Raw genomic sequence first — 21495 nt, 5'->3', positions numbered from 1 at the left:
GGGTGAGATGGTGTAAATATTGAGTTTTTTAACTTTTTGTTTTCATTTTTTCTTCCTTAGTATGTTCCAATGAAAACAGCATGCTTATTTTTGTAAATACCTTTGACCGAGACTGGGAAAAGACCGTAGAGTTTCTGGACTTTTGGGTTTCTAGAATTAAAATTGGAGGTGTTCTTTGTCTTTTTAACGTTTAATTTCAACACATGGGCGAAATTTATGAGCAGCAAATTGTCAAATAGCCGCGTAAGATATTAAATGACCGTAGTCATATCCTTCATTCCGAATATCACTTTCTACGTTCGCCGACCGCCGACTGCGCATGCCGATGCTGAAAACAAACAGGGCCCGGAAATCATTCATACCAAGTATTAGTAAATGTTTATCTGTTTGATACTTTTTAACAGTTCGCTGTACACAAATCTTATCCTGTCATTGTGCCTTTTATTAACGTTTACTCTGGCTGTGATATAAATACATATATTTTAAAATACCATTCCTTCTGATAGTGTTTAATTTTCTAGTGTTCAATTGTCTGCATGTTTTTACTCGTGGTTATATTAGTAAGTGTCCTATTTTCTTATGTACATCTTTTAATATCATATATTTTCATTTTCATTTTTAGTGCTAATCAACTGTGAAATGTGAATTTCCCTTGAGATAATAAAGTCTTATCTTATCTTAAAGATATTTTTTCTTTTCTTTCGGAAAACAAACATTTCTTAACGATAGTCATACAGCCTGTTCAATAAAATATATGGCCAGTTACATATTTAATGTTTTTTAGATTATGAATGTTATCCTCCTGGTGTTTAAGCAAGTCAAGAGCAGAAATTCTTGTTGGTTGGTTGGTTTGTTTGTTGTTTAACGCCGCACTTAGCAATGTTCCAGCTATATGACGGCGGTCTGTAAATAATCGAGTCTGGACCAGTCAATCCAGTGATTGATATCATTAGCATCGATCCACGCAATTGGGATCGATGACATGAATCAACCAAGCCAGCGAGCCTGACCACCCGATCCCGTTAGTCGCTTTTTACGACAAGCATAGTCACCTTTTACGGCAAGCATGGGTTGCTGAAGACCTATTCTACCCCGGAATCACGGGTCCGAAATTCTTGTTGGTGCGCATATCTGCGACGTCTATATGAATACGACGCATTCCCATAGTCATCAGGATTATTAATTATAAAAAAACAGTACATAAATAATTAGAATCGTCTCATTTAATTTTCCCAAGAATGGCATTCTGACAAGATCCGTTAGGGTGCATCCATTTGATTACTATTGGGGAGGTGATTGTTTGAGTGAATGGGTTGCATTTTGTGGCGTTGGACTTGTTAGAAGACGAGTTCGATTCAGAACCACAGGGGTGGAAAGAGATTTGCACATAGTGTATACTCTCTTGAATATACAACACATTGTGATTGTGAATTATATCTTCAAACCTCTTACACAGCCCAAATCAGGATCAGAAATATCTCCACCTCTTCCCTTGAATACTGACTCTTACTTAATTTAGACTTTTGATATTGTATGTACGGTAGCATATAAATACCCAATGTATATGGCGTTCAAAAAATTTGCACTTAGAGAGCGACGCGCGTACTTGAATGTGTGCGTGGTTGCGAGCGTGCCTGTGTGTGTTTGTGTTTATAGGAACTTCTGCATGGCATTAGTCCGGACTAATGTCGGTTTTATAGTGCTAGCCCATCGAGATTCGATGTCCCACTCAGACACTTATACTTACTCGGGAGTTGATCAGTCCATCTTTTATCCCCTTGACGCCGAGCGCCAAACTGGGTAACATTAAGTACCATCTTTTGTCGTCTTATTTTATAACGCTGCTAGAGAGAACGGTGAGTCAGTCAGCTGGATTTTAACGCCGCTTGAACAGTATTATCTATTAGTAATAACACGCCGTAGAAGTTTAATGCAGGAGAAAAATCCGAAGTGATCCATGGCTCAGGCGTTTACCACTGTATAAACCCTCGAGCACGGATATGGTGCTGACAATCGGGAGGAATCAACCATCAGGTTGCTCGCGTGCCCAAGGGACGCAACTCGACCCAGCGACATCGCCACCCGTGTCCTCTATCCTTCCGTTCTCCGAGCAGATGCTCTATCCACTACACCACGGTGGCTGTCCTCACTTCACGAAATGGGTTGTAAATATATATCACTGAGGATAATTCTGCATATCTTAAGTTGGACTAGTCTTCAATGTATGTGCTTCCGGTGAAGCAGGACATGCTTACCCTTTTCGCGAACACATGGTGTCATCACTGACTTTAAGTGATCCACTCATATAATTTATACCTCACTTCTGTCTTATACGCCCAATGCATTATTCGGCAGATAATTGAGACTTGTATATTTGTCTGTGTCGCCTTATCTGTACATGTGGTATTAACTCGTTACTTGAACGTGTCAGCAAATCATTGTGTGTCGCAATTGGGATTGATGACATGCATCAACCAAGTCAGCGAGCCTGACCACCCGATCCCGTTAGTCGCCTTTTACGACAAGCAATGTCGCCTTTTACGGCAAGCATGGGTTGCTGAAGTCTTGTCTACCCCGGAGGGTCCCTTATTGAGTACACAAGCCTAATGCTTATGACCAGAACAACTGGAAGGGGAATAAAATCTTTGAATACACTTGAAAATATCTTCATTGGTGATCAAGTATAATCATTTATAAGATATGGGTTCACCATTGGCATATTCAAAATCAGTTCAACTATTATTTAAAAAAAACACATTTGCAATCAATGGTATTTGTAAATGAATCAACACAAGTATAATTGGCTTGTAGTGAGTGAGAAAAGCAAATAATCGACAAATTGATAATGTATTGTGCTGTACTAAAATACAGTCAAGACAAAATGACAATAACATTATTAAACGACAAAATCTCAGTTGCAGTGCATATTTTAATGATAAAACTCAAATAATACAGAATAAGCAGGGGACATAATATATATTCTCAAAATATATTTTAAGGACATCCACACACACCCCGTGATCACTCCGCCCAGAATATGAAGTGACCGGTCCCCAATACATTATGTTCCAGGAGAAAGGTTTTCCTCACAAGGGATAAATATTTCAACTCATCATCAATATAGGATCTTTTTAGTAGTATCTATTCTCATTTAATTTAACTTTTCTTAAAATAAATTGAACATACTGATACATTTTGAATTGTGTAGATAGCTATATTTTATATTGGTAATGTATAACTTGTGACGTGGCTGTATCCTCAAAGGGGGTTGACGTAGCGTTAAATTATTGTCCCCCTGAGAGGATATGTAAGACCACATCATTCAAAGTACATTTATTCATACCTCAATATTTAACGTAGTATATTTGTTTATTTTAACTAATGGCTTAATTGCGTACCCTCAGCAGCAGCTGAAGGGATGGTGTAAATCCTGCTGGGGTAGCAAAAGTATCGTACGTCCCCACGGTCCCTTGTAAGGTTGCCTAACTTTGGTTGCTGGTGATCTATAGTCCATTTCTATATTGTATTGTTGATTGAAAATGTATTCTTTTAAATGTTCACAACTTGTTTTAAAAATCGAAACTGTGATGCTCTAGTTTTTATACTGTCAATCGCTGACAGCTTTTAAGGCCATATAAATATTATTATTTGTATATTTATTATGTCCAAGTTCTCGTCACGGTATGGCAGAAATATTGCCAATGTGACGTTAAATGTAACTCACTCACTCCTAGAGAGAAGGGAACTTAACAAATTCAAATCCATATACTTTATATCACTAGGGTACGAGTTATTCTCTTGGGTTTCCTTAAACATGTTTAAAACCGTTAGAAATCAGTCAGCTTATCATTGTAACTCCTTTTCATTCCGCAGCACAAGGCTCAGATATTGACGTTTAAATGTCAAGTCTGATTGAAATTTTGCAACCGATATACGTCTCTGTTGTTAAGCCCTTGCCAGGTAGTTCCGCCGTAGAGAGAGCAGGTTGGGTCGGTCCACTGGAAGTTCAGACATTTTGGTTCTTGGAGACAGGATACTGCGCATGCCAACCTGGTCTGTGTGTTTATGGTGGAGAACGATGGGACAGCCGTGAAATGTGAGATCGCGTTTGCGTTTGTGTAGATGGCTGCAGTAAAAGATTTGAAAAGGTAGCTGTTATCATGTAATCAGTTTTTATGATATTATCAATCTACTGAAGGACATAACTCAAAACTACCCTTTTCTTTGCAGATGAAAATAATCTAAAGAGTTTGATTTTTTAATTTTTAATTAAAATTTTACAATTGTATTTCCCAAACTATGTATTCGCTGAAGAAGTAATCAAAAGTAGATATTTATGTATATATATATGTCAATTTTAGTTTCAATAAAATCAGTCAACGCGTTACTGGCCATGGATTGTCTGGTCCAGACTCCAAATCATTTGATAGTCTGGTCCATGCTGTTTACAGGCCGCCATCGTGTGGCCGCAGTATTGCTGAGTGCGGCGTTAGGCAACATACACTTACCTTTTCATACAAACAACACGGGTGGCGGTTGCTAGCATTGGATCAGGATATACTTACCCATTTCGCGAACTCCTGGTGTTATCACTGATTTTAAGTGATCTAATCGTATAATTTACATCACTAATGTTTGGCCTAAAATCGCGCAGATATTCGAGACCGATTTCTATGGCGTTTTTATATTTACCCACTTTATTGTAAAATATCTAGTTATATTCATTTTCCCGTTTTCGTCAGCTCAATAGGAATGAAAATGGGTGAGATTTTCTTTCTCACCCCACGCTTCATTGGCCTGCCTGACAAGTGCGTCCTGATTCCGTACTAAAAAACTTTATTTTGCTTGCCTTTGCATGTGTTTGTGACGGTGCCACCGGAGGGACAGGGCACTCGTACCTTTTTCGCAAACACATGGTATCATGACTAGTTGATATTATTCCTAAAAACATACTTATGATGTAGTCGGAATCTGCTTTTAGTCGAATTTTCATAAGATCAGAGAAATAAAAGATTGAGTCAGTTTTTATTAACCAACATTCAGTCAAATTCCTGCAACCTTATGGGTATTTGGGTGAATACATATCAGTTTGTTGCTGCATCTTTGAAGCAATTTAACTTGTGTTGATAATAAGGTTCCACAAATGTTTACCTGTGCGTTTTGAAACAGATGCAGCCACACCTTCCACGTTCACGATACAGAAGATTGATTTTGCCTGCACGTTGTTCTCAATGACAATGTATCGTCCTGGCTTACTTTGCGTCTTATTGCAAAGTAAGGGTTTCTCAGTTCCGTTAGGCCAGTGTCCGTTGTATGCCGTGCAGCTTACCCCTCTCATGACGGCGCACTGATCCGCAGGGTGCAAGCCAACTCGGATGGTCAGGTTAACTGTGAACAAACATTGGAACATAAATCCAGGTCTTTGATTTGTTTGTTTGTTTGTTGTTTAACCGCACTTAGCAATATTCCAGCTATATGACGGCGGTCTGTAAATAATCGAGTTTTGACAACACAGTCCAGTGATTGACAGCATGAGCATCGATCCACGCAATTGGGATCGATGACATGTATCAACCAAGTCAGCGAGCCTGACCACCCGATTCCGTTAGTCTCCTTTTACGACAAGCATAGTCGCCTTTTATGGCAAGTATGGGCTGCTGAAGACCTATTCTACCCCGGAATCTCGGGTCATTGAAGGGCATTTAGAAGTGATACATATAAGGAAGAGAATATATGGATGTCACCTTCTTTATTATGAGGGACACAACGTTTTGGAGTATATGGTTACTCCTTCATCAGGTGAATGAATGCCATGAGGCAGAGAGCATAATGTATGTACATGTAAGGTGTATGAATGCCATGAGGCAGAGAGCATAATATATGTACATGTAAGGTGAATGAATGCCATGAGGCAGAGAGCATAATATATGTACATGTAAGGTGAATGAATGCCATGAGGCAGAGAGCATAATATATGTACATGTAAGGTGAATGAATGCCATGAGGCAGAGAGCATAATATATGTACATGTAAGGTGAATGAATGCCATGAGGCAGAGAGCATAATATATGTACATGTAAGGTGAATGAATGCCACGAGGCAGAGAGCATAATATATGTACAAGTGAGGTGAATGAATGCCATGAGACAGAGAGCATAACATATGTTCGTGTAAGGATATATTAAATACTAATTGAGTCAATACATAAATTATTAAGGAAAACGTATTATAATTTGATTATATTTCATTTTGTACATAAAAGGCTCAAGTTTTGACCTACCAGGTCACAGAATACAATATAATCATTCTGTTGCCATGAACAGTTCCACAGCAACATTGCAGAAGTTTATAAGACATGATGGTAACTTATGTCACCAAAGAATCATCCAATTTGGCCAGTTCGTAATTACAATGATTCAAAACATGTGGGGCGAAAGGATCTCAACGTACGCGACAAGGCTTGATAACGGTGCTTTTGGCCACTGGAAATAGTAAACATTAATATATTATATGCGAGTTCGGTTTTACGCCTTTTTTAGCAATATTCCAACAGGGGACGCCAGAAATGCTTCACACATTTTACCCTTGTTGGGAATCAAGCCCGGTCCTTCGGCGCTTTAACCACTAGGCTACCCCGCAGCCCATATTAATGGCAACATTATTGGGCGTACGTACATATTACTGATGACTACTCATACACTTGAAAGATGTGGGGCACGGGTGGACCAGTTGTCTAAGGCGCCGCAATTCGCTGTGCAGAGTTGCGTCCCTTGGGCACGCCAGAAACCCACGATTGTGGTTTCGAATCCCAGTTCGCCCCGATTATGTTTCTAGGTTTGTCAGCACCATACCCATGCTCGTGGGTTTCACCGAAGTGGTAAACGTCTGAGACCTGCATTACTTCGGGCTTTCCTCCCACATTAAGCTGACACGCCGCGATATAACTGGAATAATGTTAAAAGCGGCGTTAAACCCAACTCACTCACTCACTTGAAAGATGTGGGCATGATCAAGTGCAAACTTCAAGAGATAATCTAACGCGGCCTATTAGAATCTAACTATGAGAATAGCTTACCATTCTGATGGCCATGTTTCTTAAGATGCACTGTCTGCACTTGATACTGTCCACCGAGGTCGATAATGATAACATTATTCACATGAAGATCATAGCAGACATCGCCAGTCCAGATGGTATCGTCGCCATAATTTGTCCCATTCTCGCCGCTTCTGCAATGGAACGCTTTCCTATTTCTGGCAATGTTGCTTGAGATTGACCTTGTTGTGGTTCCTGTAATATATCCAGAATTGTTTCAAAGAACTTTTATAGACTTACACATTGAATACAACCAGTTAGCCGATCGCCTAATATAGGTAGCCACAGTGCGCTCATTCCAAGCACTGCTTAATCCCAAACGAAGCTTTCATCATTGTACTGTTTATACCGTAACGGGCTTTTCTACCATTAAGCCATTGTTTTGAGAGATTCAATTATGATCTTGTACTGGTTGTAATATCACTGGTTTTCAAAAAAGGTATATACGGAAACCTTTTACGGCCATTTGTTGGTATTTTTACTTAGTATCTTGTCATTTCAAGATCATTATCTTGAAATTTCAACTTATGTATCTTGAATTTTCAACTTATGTTTTTCTTGAAATTTCAAGATACCAAGTTGAAATTACAAGTTATCATCTTGGAATTTCAAGATGATTGTCTTGAAATTTCAACTAACTATGTATCTTGAAATTTCAACATAACATCTTGAAATTTCAAGAAAAAAAATAGAAAAACAAATGGCCCTAAAAGGCTTCCTTAGGTATACTATCGAGACGTAGCTATGGTTAGGTCAAGTGTTATTTTAAGTCTTCCAGCTTTGAGTATCGCTCGATTTCTTCATTTTATTAATGAATACCGCTTAACCTGAATTGTGGCAGCTTGAAAAAGAACAGAATTCCTACACAGGGTTAAAAGATCTAAATACGTAAAAATGTTATATTAAATGTATGCACTGTCCTCGTCAGAATGATTGATTTGCTCCCAACTCAACCCGTCCCCCCAGTGGGGATTCTAGGGTTACATCCCATCCAGTGAGAAATATAAGTTATATCCTCGTTAAATTATCATAAAATAGAGATACCACTGACGTACCTCGCGTGACTATTTACCAAGATGTTAATACATTACGTAATGGGAAACTCCCGTGACAATCATGTCACTAACGACCCGTGAAGATCCGTGGTAGATTAGATCTTCAGCAACCCATTCTTGCCGTAAAAGGTGACTATGCTTGTCGTAAGAGGCGACTAACGGGATCGGGTGGTCAGGTTCGCTGACTTGGTTGATGCATGTCATCGGTCCTAATTGCGTGGATCGATGCTCGTGATATTAATCACTGGATTGTCTGGTCCAGATTCGATTATTTACAGACTGCCGTCATATAGCTGGAATATTGCTGAGTGCGGCGTTAAACAACAAACCAAACCAAACCAAACCAAAGGACCTGTGAAGATTCCGGGGTAGAATAGGTCTTCAGCAACCCATGCTTGCCGTAAGAGGCGACTAACGGGATCGGGTAGTCAGGCTCGCTGACTTGGTTGATGCATGTCATCGATCCCAAGTGCGAGGATCGATGCTCGTGATATTAATCACTGTATTGTCTGGTTCAGACTCGATTATTTTCAGACCGCCGTCATATAGCTGGAATATTGCTGAGTGCGGCGTTAAACAACAAACCAACCAAACCAAAACCCAAAGTTGACAAAGATACGGTCAACCAGAAAATCCAGAAACTTACATATTTGAGTATCTGACTATGTCTAAGTGGGGATACTCTTTGTTTTAACAGACTGACCACATCCATTACATTTTTTGATAAAATTAAATATCCATCACAGCTTTCCTCTGTTCCAAATTCGATAATTTACAAGGAACGGTCAAAGCTAGGACGTTGCTTGGAGACGGAAAGGAATAAACAAGGAAGCTGTTAAGACTTAATACACAACAGGCCAGTGTAAATAACTTACTGTCACAGCGGTCTCCGCTGGTTGGGGGGTAACAGGAACATATGGTATTGTTCTTGGTGTCTTTTGAACACTCAGCAGCATTGTGACATTGTATGCATTCTGAAAAAGAGGTGTGACACACTTACAAATATTCACCACAAAAATACCCGTGAAGATTCCGGGGTAGAATAGGTCTTCAGCAACCTATGCTTGTCGTAAAAGGCGACTAACGGGATCGGGTGGTTAGGCTCGCTGACTTGGTTGATGCATGTCATCAATCCCAATTGCGTGGATCGATGCTCATAATATTATTCTCTGGATTGTCTGGTCAAGACTTGTTTATTTACTTACGGCTCTCATATAGCTGGAATAATGCTGAGTGCGGCGTTAAACAACAAACCAACCAAATCACCACAAAAGCATACATAACATTGCAGTTTCGTTTACTTATGCAATCAGTTTTACACATAAATAATATCCTCAAGACCCTGATTTGGAACCTCGACTCATTTTATACATATTTTTTTTCCTTCCCACAAAAACGGTATTAACAATTGGACCGTTGACAATTATCTTGCCAGGGGCTGAACTTATTCTTCAAAAAAGTCGGGTTGGCCCCGGTCTAAAACCCACAACTATAACATTGTTCCCGTCTCAAACCTACAACAATAACATTGTTCCTGTCTCAAACTCACAACTATAACACTGTTCCCGTCTCAAACCCACAACAATAACATTGTTCCCGTCTCAAACCCACAACAATAACATTGTTCCCGTCTCAAACCCACAAATATAACATAGTTCCCGTCTCAAACCGCCAACTATAACATTGTTCCCGTCTCAAACCTACAACTATAACATTGTTCCCGTCTCAAACCCACAACAATAACATTGTTCCCGTCTCAAACCCACAACAATAACATTGTTCCCGTCTCAAACCCACAACTATAACATTGCTCCCGTCTCAAACTCACAACTATAACATTGTTCCCGTCTCAAACCCACAACTATAACATTGTTCCCGTCTCAAACCCACAACTATAACATTGTTCCCGTCTCAAACCCACAACTGTAACATTGTTCCCGTCTCAAACCCACAACAATAACATTGTTCCCGTCTCAAACCCACAACTATAACATTGTTCCCGTCTCAAACCCACAACAATAACATTGTTCCCGTCTCAAACCCACAACTATAACATTGTTCCCACTGGTGCCCCCTGCCGTGATAGTGTTGGGATATCGCTTATAACGGCCTTATACCATACTCACGTTTTTTACGAAAATCACTTCTTTGAGTTCTCTTAAGAAATAACTTGATAACTATGCACTCATTGCTCATTGTCCACGAATGTATGTTTCGATTGAAATAGACCCCAAAACACTGATACTTCTTAAATCCTTTACTCGACACATCACCTAAGACAATGCAGTTTAATAACATCATCAAATTTCCTCTCGACAAAATGGTTAAAATCGGTACTCTGTTAATAATAACTGTCAAACGTAATCGGCCTCGATTACTGCCCACGCAGATTCCATTGACGCAAAAGGTAAAATGACCCGTGAAGATCCGGGATAGAATAGGTCTTCAGCAACCCATGCTTATCGTAACATTTGTTTGTTTTGTTTGTTTATTGTATAACGCCGCACTCAGTAATATTCCAGCTATATGACGGCGGTCTGTAAAATAATCGAGTCTGGACCAGACAATCCAGTGATTGACATCATGAGCATCGATCCACGAAATTGGGATCGATGACATGTATCAACCAAGTCAGCGAGCCTGACCACCCGATCCCGTTAGTCGCCTTTTACGACAAGCATAGTCGCCTTTTACGGCAAGCATGGGTTGCTGAAGACCAATTCTACCCCGGAATCTTCACGTTTGTAAGAGGCGACTAACGGGATCGAGTGGTCAGGTTTGCTGACTTGGTTGATGCATGTCATCTTTTCCAAATTGCGTAGACTGATGCTCATGATATCAATCTACGCAATTAGGATACGATGACATGCATCAATCAAGTCAGCAAACCTGACCACCCGATCCCAATGCTTGTCGTAAGAGGTGACTAACGGGATCGGGTGGTCAGGCTTGCTGACATGGTTGATGCATGTCCTTGATCCCAATTGCGTGGATCGATGCTCATGCAATTAATCACTGGATTGTCTGGTTCAGACTCGATTATTTACAGACCGCCGTCATGTAGCTGGAATATTGCTGAGTGTGGTGTTAAACAACCAACTGCGAAGATCGATGCTCATGTTGTCAATCACTGGATTGTCTGGTCCAGACTCGATTATTTACAGACCGCCGTCACATAGCTGGAATATTGCTGAGGGTGGCCTTAAAAATAAACAAACAAAAAGGCAAAATAGTGAAGGAAATTATATAAATGAATCACTGACAATCAGTAACGACACCAGGTATTCGCGAAAAGGGTAGGCACGGCTTGCTCCGCCATTATAACAACTGTATCGTTAGGCCTCCATGGGTCTGATCAGATACAACGACTTGGCAGCTAATGCTTACCCAACGCTGCCATATATACACTTACTTTCACACCGTTCTCCACTGTATCCATCAGAGCATTGACACGAATTTGTATTCACGATACGCACTCCGCCGTTGAAGCAAACGAACGGAGGAGCAGTAGTGATTGCCGCAGACACTGAAGGAAAGAGCCTCGTTATTCAGATATTCTGTGTCAACATGTATCTGCTGTACATTATACGAGTTAAACATATGTTTTGGATCAGTTGTTTGTTTGTTTGTTTGTTTGTTGTTTAACGCCACACTCAGCAATATTCCATTTTTTTTTACGGTGGCCTGTACATAATCGAGTATGGACCAGACAATCCAGTGATTGATATCATGAGCATCGATCCACGCAAATGGGATCAATGACATGCATCAACCAAGTCAGCGAGCCTGACCACCCGATCCCGTTAGTCGCATCTTATGACAAGCGCTTAATGATCGTAGAACAAATATATACTTGCTTTGAGCCTTTAAAACAAAACAAAGGTCATCATGATCAGCAACCAATGCTTGCCGTTAAAGGCGACTAACGGGATCGGGTGGTCAGGCTCGCTGACTTGGTTGATGCATATCATCAATCCCAATTGCGTGGATAGATGCGCATAGTATTAATCACTGGATTGTCTGGTCAAGACTTGATTATTTACTTACGGCTGTCATATAGCTGGAATACTGCTGAGTGCGGCTTTAAACAACAAACCAACCAAATCACCACAAAAGCATACATAACATTGCAGTTTCGTTTACTTATGCAATCAGTTTTACACATAAATAATATCCTCAAGACCCTGATTTGGAACCTCGACTCATTTCATACATATTTTTTTCCTTCCCACAAAAACGGTGTTAACAATTGGACCGTTGACAATTATCTTGCCAGGGGCTGAACTTATTCTTCAAAAAAGTCGGGTTGGCCCCGGTCTAAAACCCACAACTATAACATTGTTCCCGTCTCAAACTCACAACTGTAACATTGTTCCCGTCTCAAACTCACAACTATAACATTGTTCCCGTCTCAAACCCACAACTATAACATTGTTCCCGTCTCAAACCCACAACAATAACATTGTTCCCGTCTCAAACCCACAACTATAACATTGTTCCCACTTGTGCCCCCTGCCGTGATAGTGTTGGGATATCGCTTATAACGGCCTTATACCATACTCACGGTTTTAACGAAAATCACTTCTTTCAGTTCTCTTAAGAAATAAATTGATAACTATGTACTCATTGTCCACGAATGTATGTTTCGATGAAAATAGACCCCAAAACACTGATACTTCTTAAATCATTTACTCGACACATCACCTAAGACAATGCAGCTTAATAACATCATCAAATTTCCTCTCGACAAAATGGTTAAAATCGGTACTCTGTTAATAATAACTGTCAAACGTAATCGGCCTCAATTACTGCCCACGCAGATTCCATTGACGCAAAAGGTAAAATGACCCGTGAAGATCCGGGATAGAATAGGTCTTCAGCAACCCATGCTTGTCGTAAGATTTGCTTATTTTGTTTGTTTATTGTTTAACGCCGCACTCAGTAATATTCCAGCTATATGACGGCGGTCTGTAAAATAATCAAGTGTGGACCAGACAATCTAGTGATTGACATCATGAGCATCGATCCACGCAATTGGGATCGATGACATGTATCAACCAAGTCAGCGAGCCTGACCACCCGATCCCGTTAGTCGCCTTTTACGACAAGCATAGTCGCCTATTACGGCAAGCATGGGTTGCTGAAGACCAATTCTACCCCGGAATCTTCACGTTTGTAAGAGGCGACTAACGGGATCGGGTGGTCAGGTTTGCTGACTTGGTTGATGCATGTCATCTTTTCCAAATTGCGTAGATTGATGCTCATGATATCAATCTACGCAATTAGGATACGATGACATGCATCAATCAAGTCAGCAAACCTGACCACCCGATCCCAATGCTTGTCGTAATAGTCCATGAGCCAGACCCCTGATTTTTATGTTTGACTACCAAATGGAGGGACAAATTTCCATCGTGGTTTTCAGATAGCCTGATGTCCACACTTCATGAAATCACATGATGGACATCTCACATGTCCAGCTAAATGTCATTTTGGCCGCCATTGTCAAGATGGCCGCCATTTTTTTCCAATTTGCTCCAAATTTCAGAAATAAGCATGAAAAAAAGAATTTACAATTCCTAGGCAACTTTTGTGTAATGAAATGTGTCAGACACTAAATTCCACACATTTTGATATACAATTTGTATGGTTTTCTGCAATAAATGTTTCTCTGTTATCAAATTATATTAAAAAATCAATTTTTTAAAATATTTTTCATAATGCAAAGACATTAAGAATTGATTACTTCAGTGTTATGACTTTACATAGCATTTAACTTTTGTGATTGATAACAGCTATTTGTTGTATTTGTAATAATAAGTGATCACAGAAATTACATTGTTTTCTTGCACTGCAAAGCCTGTTTTCCTTGCTCAAAATGTTCTCCAAATTTACACACAAATTTCCGAGTGCTCATGTGTGATGAAATCTCTGCATTTCAGTTAAATACAAAAAACAAATAAATTTTGCAGATATTACAATAGTTAAAATAAACATTATCTATTTAAAACCCTGCAAGAAAAAAAAGAACAATATTTTCTTTCATATGGAGTTTAATTACTCACAATGAGACCTAAAATTGTGTAACGAAAAATATAATTCCCCAATTACATCTGAAACTGCTGTCTGTTGTCAGTAAATGGATAAATACAATGCATCTGTGTGGAAATAAAATTGATGCAATGACTTGTCCTTTCGATATCATCTTCGTGGGAAACTTGAGGCTGAATTTAAAGAATCTTTGCATTTTTTCACTGTGGGACGGAGGGTATACATCAGACCTCACAACTTGTTGCTTGAAACTATAGCTGCTGATTACGTTTCATTGAAGGACAAACTGAATACAAAGTCAGATGATAAATATGAAACATTAGTCAGTGATACAGCGATGTTCTTACGTGGACAAATAAAGAGTGAAATCAAAGAACAGCCTTGGCCTCCACATTCTGAAGAATTGAATTCCACATATTCTTCTTTACCCAGTAGTGTCATAAGGTTTCTGAATGTCTTACTTGGTGGCAAAGAGACACCCTCAACTCACATTAGCAGACTTTCATGGTCCATCGCCCAGGACATTGTTGCTGCTGTTACTGCTGGCAAAGTAATAACGCCAAAGCACATTCTTCTTCCATGGGTAATAAAAACTCTGACAGGTAATGTTGAGCTGATCAAAACTTTAAATCACTTGGGACACTCTTGTTCATATTACACCTTGGAGGAGACTGACACTGCGCTGTGTATTGACAAGATGGAACATGTAGACATTGATAAAGTACCTCTTCCAGCAAGCATCCACCAGTCTGTTCCAACTGTACTTGCTTTTGACAACATTGACAGACAAGAGGAAGTACTAAGTGGATCAGGGACATCACATTGTGTCAGTGGCATAATAGTTCAGCCAACTTCTCTGACATGTATGCCACAATTGAGCCTTCTGGTCAACTACTTCCTATCTACACTGTGGGGAAAAGGGAAGGTCCACCCCCAATTGTGCCAGCTGACCTTTCTACTGAATTTGAAGTCGCAAAAGCAAGTGCACACCAGCAACACTCACTCTGGATTCTTGTCAGAATGCATGATCCATCAAATCAGACAATAAGTTCTTGGACAGGATATAACATACTGATAAGAGATGACATGGATGACATGGATGACATGAAATGTTCAACAGTCACCTAAATGTCTTGCGCCATGAAAGAGGTCAACTCTCAGCCTTTTGGATGACTTACATTGACATGGTGGATGTTCTGCTTGGCCTACTTCGTGCTGACAGGGAAGGAGACTGGCATCTTCATGTTGCTTGCATCAGAAATGTCATACCTTGGTGCTTTGCAATGAACACAACCAACTATGCATGGTTACTTCCTGTGTACTTTGCTCAGATACTCGGTTAAAGGAGACAAGTCCATGGATGTATGAGCACTTTCGCAACAAGGGTTTCTCTGTCCAATTGAGGAAAATGAATCCCTTTGGCAGTATTGCAGTTGATCAGACCACAGAAGAAACTGTAAACAAAGACACCCAAACTGCTGGTTGGACATGAGGGTTCAGTCTCAAGCCAGGGACCGTGTCACGCTAGAGGGTTCAGTCTCAAGCCAGGGACCGTGTCACGCTAGAGGGTTCAGTCTCAAGCCAGGGACCGTGTCACGCTACTATCTCACTGCTGAACACAGAGCAGCTGCATTGAGACAACTACGTGAACAAATTTCAGTCCAGTCACCTTCCCTTAGCCATTCAGAACTGGACAGGCCACGCATTCGTAGGGATGAATCTGACATCAGATCATTAGTTGATACATTAGAGAACGGGACAAACCCGCTTTCTGAAGACTCAGATTTTGTTTGCATATCCATTGAAGCAGTGGCTCCCCTGAAGTTTCTGCCGATCTTTTGACATCAAGGCAAAAGGGAGAGAAAGCTTATCAGGTGTTCCAATCAGAAGGGTGAAGGATTCTACAGCACCGTGAAGAAGATGAATTTGAAATCATTTACGTACATTAACAAGAAAACAAGCAAGTGTACAATCACAGAAATCATCCTAAAAGCTGACAGAAGAGTGTTTGCAAATATGGTTCTCATTGCCCAGAACAGAAAGTTAGACATGCGTGATGTGCTGAGCAACCATTTTGGACCACTACCCTGGTATCTTGCAAATGGTCTGGCACAATGAAAAGACAAATAAATCTGCTCTGGCAAAACACTTGGAGACTAAAGTGTCGTATGCAGATGGTACCCCACCCAAAGTGCTGCTCTTCTTGATGCTATGGCCATCATTCAGAAAATCCACGGCGTAAATCACACATTTGATGAGCTGTCTGATCGAGTGTTTGCCCAGATGTTGCACGCTGGTCGGGGATGTAACAGAATTGATGTGGTGATCAAGTCAGCTGAGCGTCTGAATCGGGGTTCAACTGAAGGCATTATCTTCACGCAGATAAGAGAAGGACACAAACTGAAAAACTGGAGACGACTTCTTGCATGTACCGAGAGTAAGAACAACCTCACTAGATTTCTGGCACAGAGTTGGAAAGAGCTAAGGTGACGTGAACAGCTCGGTAACAAAACTATGTTTGTTACACATGGAAGTATGTGCATTCAGATCTGGTTCTTGTCACAGATGACACAGATGTGCTAGTTATCTGTCTTGCTCTCAGCACAAAGATCAACAGGAGAATCATTATCAGACGAGGTACAAAAGCTCGTTTGAGGCTTGTGGACATAACAAAACTTGCTGAAGCTTTAGAGAGTGAGGCTTGCACAGCATTATTGGGGCTACATGCATGGACTGAATGTGACTCTCTGAGTGCATTGGCTGGCGACGGCAATCTGAGGGCTCTAAAACTGCTTCTAAGAGATGAAACTTTCAGAAAGGCTTTTGGAGATCTTGGTACTGAGTGGCATCTTTCTCCTGAAGTGTTTAAGAAGGTAGAGGCGGGGATGTTGAATCTGAACAGCTCCCACCATGTAAAGATGTGCTTTTCCAGCACACCCTTCGTGCCAATTACCAGTCAGCATTTTGCAGGAGGAGCCTTGAAAATTCTCCAGACTTACCAGATCCCTCTGCAGGCCATGGTTGGGAAATAAACGACACAGGAAATCTGGCAGTCCAGAAGTGGTCCTTGGTTTTGATGTCATGCAGATGTTCTCGTACTTGTTGACCACGTGAGTGCACATGTACATTAAATGGTCTTAAATGTACCTCTGCCTGCAAGTTGTCACCCTGCTCCAACATGGATGACAATGATGAAGAGATCAAGATGCAGAAGACTCAAGCGATGAAGATGACTGAATTTGACAGTTGGATGTGTATCACACAGCTGGTTTTGGGACGGAATATAAGACATCCTCATCTTCTTGAAACTGTTACAAGTACTGGCCATATTCATGCTAAATTGTGTTACAATGTTAATGTCAACGGCATAAAACTCAAGCAAACTGTCTCCTGTTTAATATGGTGAGTTGATATTACTAGATGCTGATTGTTAAGAAGTAGAAGATTTGTGAAATAGAAGGACAGTGGTGGCTTTTGAATTATGAACAAGTTATATTTAATTGCAGAAGGGTCATGTTGGAATGAAAGTGGAATTTTGTTTATATGTATACATTGGATGTTATTATTAAACACATATAAATGTAATATCACAATGTGTATATTTTAACTTTAAACACTTTAGATTCTTGGAAATTTAGCTAGGAAATATAAAAACAAGTTTTGGTTGCAATATGTAATGACTTTCTTAATTTTTTAATTATCTGTGAAAAGGTGCACTATATTTAAAAATGGCTGCTTATGTTTATGCACTAGCGTGTTTTAACTTCCAAATGGTATTTCATATATGAAAATACATTAGACAATTTTTATCTATCATAAGGTGTCAATTATTACTCAACAACGTTGCATTGGAAAGAAAAGATGTAAGTAAAATGTTAAAAAAGGGTAATATCTTTATATAATTTCAACATTAACTCAAGAATTATAACTCAGTGATATACAAAAAGCATAACAGAATGTGTGCAATGTAGTGCTGAAACAATATCAGTAAATAAAAGTTGTCTGAAATTAATAAATTCTGTGTTATAAGCTTATTTCTGAAATCTGTAGAAAAAGTGAAAAAATGGCCGCCATCTTGGAAAATGGCCGCAAAAATCGTATTTAGCTGGGCATCTGAAATGTCCATCACATGAAATTATACAGTTGAGACATCAAGCTAGCTGAAAATCATATTGGTAATTTGTCCCTCTGTTTTGTAGTCAAATTTTCTCTGGCTCATGGACTATAAGAGGCGACTAACGGGATCGGGTGGTCAGGCTTGCTGACTTGGTGGATGCATGTCCTCGATCCCAATTGCGTGGATCGATGCTCATGCTATTAATCACTGGATTGTCTGGTTCAGACTCGATTATTTACAGACCGCCGTCATGTAGCTGGAATATTGCTGAGTGCGGCGTTAAACAACCAATTGCGAAGAACGATGCTCATGTTGTCAATCACTGGATTATCTGGTCCAGACTCGATTATTTACAGACCACCGTCACATAGCGGGAATATTGCTGAGGGTGGCCTTAAAAATAAACAAACAGAGAAACAAACAAAAAGGCAAAATAGTGAAGGAAATTATATAAATGAATCACTGACAATCAGTAACGACACCAGGTATTCGCGAAAAGGGTAGGCATGGCTTGCTCCGCCATTGTAACCACTGTATCGTTAGGCCTCCACGGGTCTGATCAGATACAACGACTTGGCAGCTAATGCTTACCCAACGCTGCCATATATACACTTACTTTCACACCGTTCTCCACTGTATCCATCAGAGCATTGACACCAATTTGTATTCACGATACGCACTCCGCCGTTGAAGCAAACGAACGGAGGAGCAGTAGTGATTGCCGCAGACACTGAAGGAAAGAGCCTCGTTATTCAGATATTCTGTGTCAACATGTATCTGCTGTACATTATACGAGTTAAACATATGTTTTGGATCAGTAGTTTGTTTCAAGTCAGGGAGCCTGACCACCCGATCCCGTTAGTCGCCTCTAACGACAAGCATAGTTGTCTTTCACGGCACGCATGGGTTGCTGAAGACCTGTTCTACCCCGGATCTTCACGGGTCTTGGCGACATTGTGCTATATTATCTCCAAAGAGACATTATGTCATAGAAATGATGTTCGTCTGAAGATTTGACTGGGGATGAGGTGGCAATAATGATGACAAATTGAATGTTATTCTGCGAATATAACTGTTAGGCCTGATTATCTGTTTGAGGTCTACCTAAAAATGCATTCTCCCTGCTGCATTGAAACTGATTGACAAGAGCTAAATGTTCGTAGAACAAATATATACTTGCTTTGAGCCTTCAAAACAATACATAGGTCTTCATGATCAGCAACCCATGCTTGCAGTTAAAGGCGACTATGCTTGTCGTAAGAGGCGACTAACGGGATCGGGTGGTCAGACTCGCTGACTTGGTTAATGCATGTCATCGATCTCAATTGCGTTGATTGATGCTCAGGATATCAATGCCTTGATTGTCTGGTACAGACTCGATTATTTACTGGCCGCCGTCATATAGCTGGAATATTGCTGAGTGTGGCGTTACGCAACAAAGAAACAAACAAACAAGCAATCAAAACAAAACACCAAAATAAAACCTCTCCACAAGACTGCATGACAAAACGGATATTTGCCTGCACGTAAAACCTGAATGAAAGTTATACATACCGACATGTGGCAAATAAGTCAACGCGGCACGGCTTGCTATACAAAGAACGGAGACTAAGGATAGCATGATGACACGATTCCAGCAACTGCGAAGGCAATGTTAAACACGAGTTACAACCATGGAGCTCACTGCAGAGAAATCTTGGGACTGTCAAAATTGACCGAGTGGTCTTCAGATGGAAACACAGTTGGTTGGTTGGTTTGTTGTTTAACGCCGCACTCAGCAATATTCCAGCTTTATGACGGCGGTCTGTAAATAATCGAGTCTGGACCAGACAATCTAGTGATTAATATCATGACCATCGATCCACGCAATTGGGATCAATGACATGCATCAACCAAGTCAGCGAGCCTGACCACCCGATCCCGATAGTCGACTTTTACGACAAGCACAGTCACCTTTTACGGCAAGGATGGGTTGCTGAAGACCTATTCTACACTAAGAGTGCAGATATTGACGAATATCTTGACGAATACTTCCGGGCTATACGGTTTCATATTTTAAAGTGGGCGAGTGAGGTAGGTACACTGCTGGGCAAACAAAGTACACATGAACACACCCATGTTTGATGGTGGCTGAAAATTGAACAAAAACAAAAAATGTTTTGTATTTGATATGGGTATCATAGATATGTTTTGGATCATAATACATGTTGCATTGTTTCGGCGACTGTTTTCAGACTGTTTGACCACGTCTGTAATTGTTTAGTTAAATGTACCCGACAGTTTCAATTATATCAGAGCATGTCAGCTTGATGTGTGAGGAAAGTCAAAGCTTATTCAGATCGCAGGCATTTATTTAACAATTTAGTGAAACGGGAAAAAACCGACGAAAATTATTATCGATGCGAAACTAGATGTGCCTGTATATGTTACAGTAGTTTCGTTTTGTTTGTTTGTTGTTTAACGCCGCACTCAGCAGTATTCCAGCTATATGACGGCGGTCTGTACATAATCGAATCTGGACCAGACACTCCAGTGGTTGACATCATGAGCATCGATCCACGCAATTTTGGATACGATGACATACATCAACCAAGTCAGCGAGTTTGACCACTCGATCCCGTTAGTCGCCTCTTACGTCAAGCACGGGTTACCGAAGACCAGTTCTAACCCGTGACTAATCACACAGTAGTCAAGATCTGATTGTGTATTTCATGCATCCTCTGTTGATATGTGTCACGACAGCTATGTTTACTTTGACAACATGAAAACCTTGTGTCATTTTTGAGGAAGTCGTATACAGTAATACTTTCAATGAGTAAGAAAGTATTGCGACGTTGATAACGGTATAAGAATCTACATCAAAACGTCGCTTTATGCAATAAACCAGAAGTTGTCATCCATAAAGTTGTACGTTTTTCTTACTTTTTATGCCAACTTCCAGAATACCAATCAAACAGTTTATGCTTTCAATGGTTTCAGGCAATATTTCACTTTAGTATTCGCTACATTTTCCTAATATAGCGGGCATGTCTATTCTTTTTAACCCCCAAACACAAAGAACTTGATATTCACATCATAAATATTTTAGAGTGAGATTCAGTATCAAAGGGGGACAGGGCGAACCGACAGATATATGGACGGGCGACAGGTAGAGAACCATGAGATAAGCTCATGGTGAA

General features: G+C 40.3%; 1 protein-coding gene across 1 annotated transcript; it reads right to left on the bottom strand.

The window, feature by feature from the left end:
- Nucleotides 1-3902: 3902 nt before the first annotated feature.
- On the bottom strand, nucleotides 3903-19937 carry LOC139452247 (neurogenic locus Notch protein-like). The gene is made up of 7 exons (XM_071233646.1): nucleotides 19871-19937; nucleotides 18933-19046; nucleotides 11561-11674; nucleotides 9024-9122; nucleotides 7076-7288; nucleotides 5152-5388; nucleotides 3903-4126 (listed from the first exon to the last, which is right to left on the bottom strand). The coding sequence occupies exons 1-7, from the start codon at nucleotides 19935-19937 to the stop codon at nucleotides 3903-3905; spliced, it is 1068 nt and encodes a 355-aa protein (XP_071089747.1).
- Nucleotides 19938-21495: the final 1558 nt, after the last annotated feature.

The sequence above is a fragment of the Haliotis cracherodii genome, unplaced genomic scaffold (genome assembly GCF_022045235.1).
Source record: "Haliotis cracherodii isolate W230 unplaced genomic scaffold, xgHalCrac1.p SCAF_9, whole genome shotgun sequence".
Taxonomy (NCBI): domain Eukaryota; kingdom Metazoa; phylum Mollusca; class Gastropoda; order Lepetellida; family Haliotidae; genus Haliotis; species Haliotis cracherodii.
The sequence above is the reverse complement of the archived record's forward strand: the minus strand, read 5'-3'. Positions and strand labels throughout refer to the sequence as shown.

Excerpts from the sequence above, each read along its gene's own strand:
- LOC139452247 (XM_071233646.1), bottom strand. The coding sequence starts at position 19,937 with ATGCTATCCTTAGTCTCCGTTCTTTGTATAGCAAGCCGTGCCGCGTTG. Across the intron at positions 5,389-7,075 it reads GAAACATGGCCATCAGAATG|TTAACCTGACCATCCGAGTT; the intron begins GTAAGCTATTCT and ends GTTTGTTCACAG. Across the intron at positions 4,127-5,151 it reads ATCTGTTTCAAAACGCACAG|CCATCTACACAAACGCAAAC; the intron begins GTAAACATTTGT and ends CTTTTACTGCAG.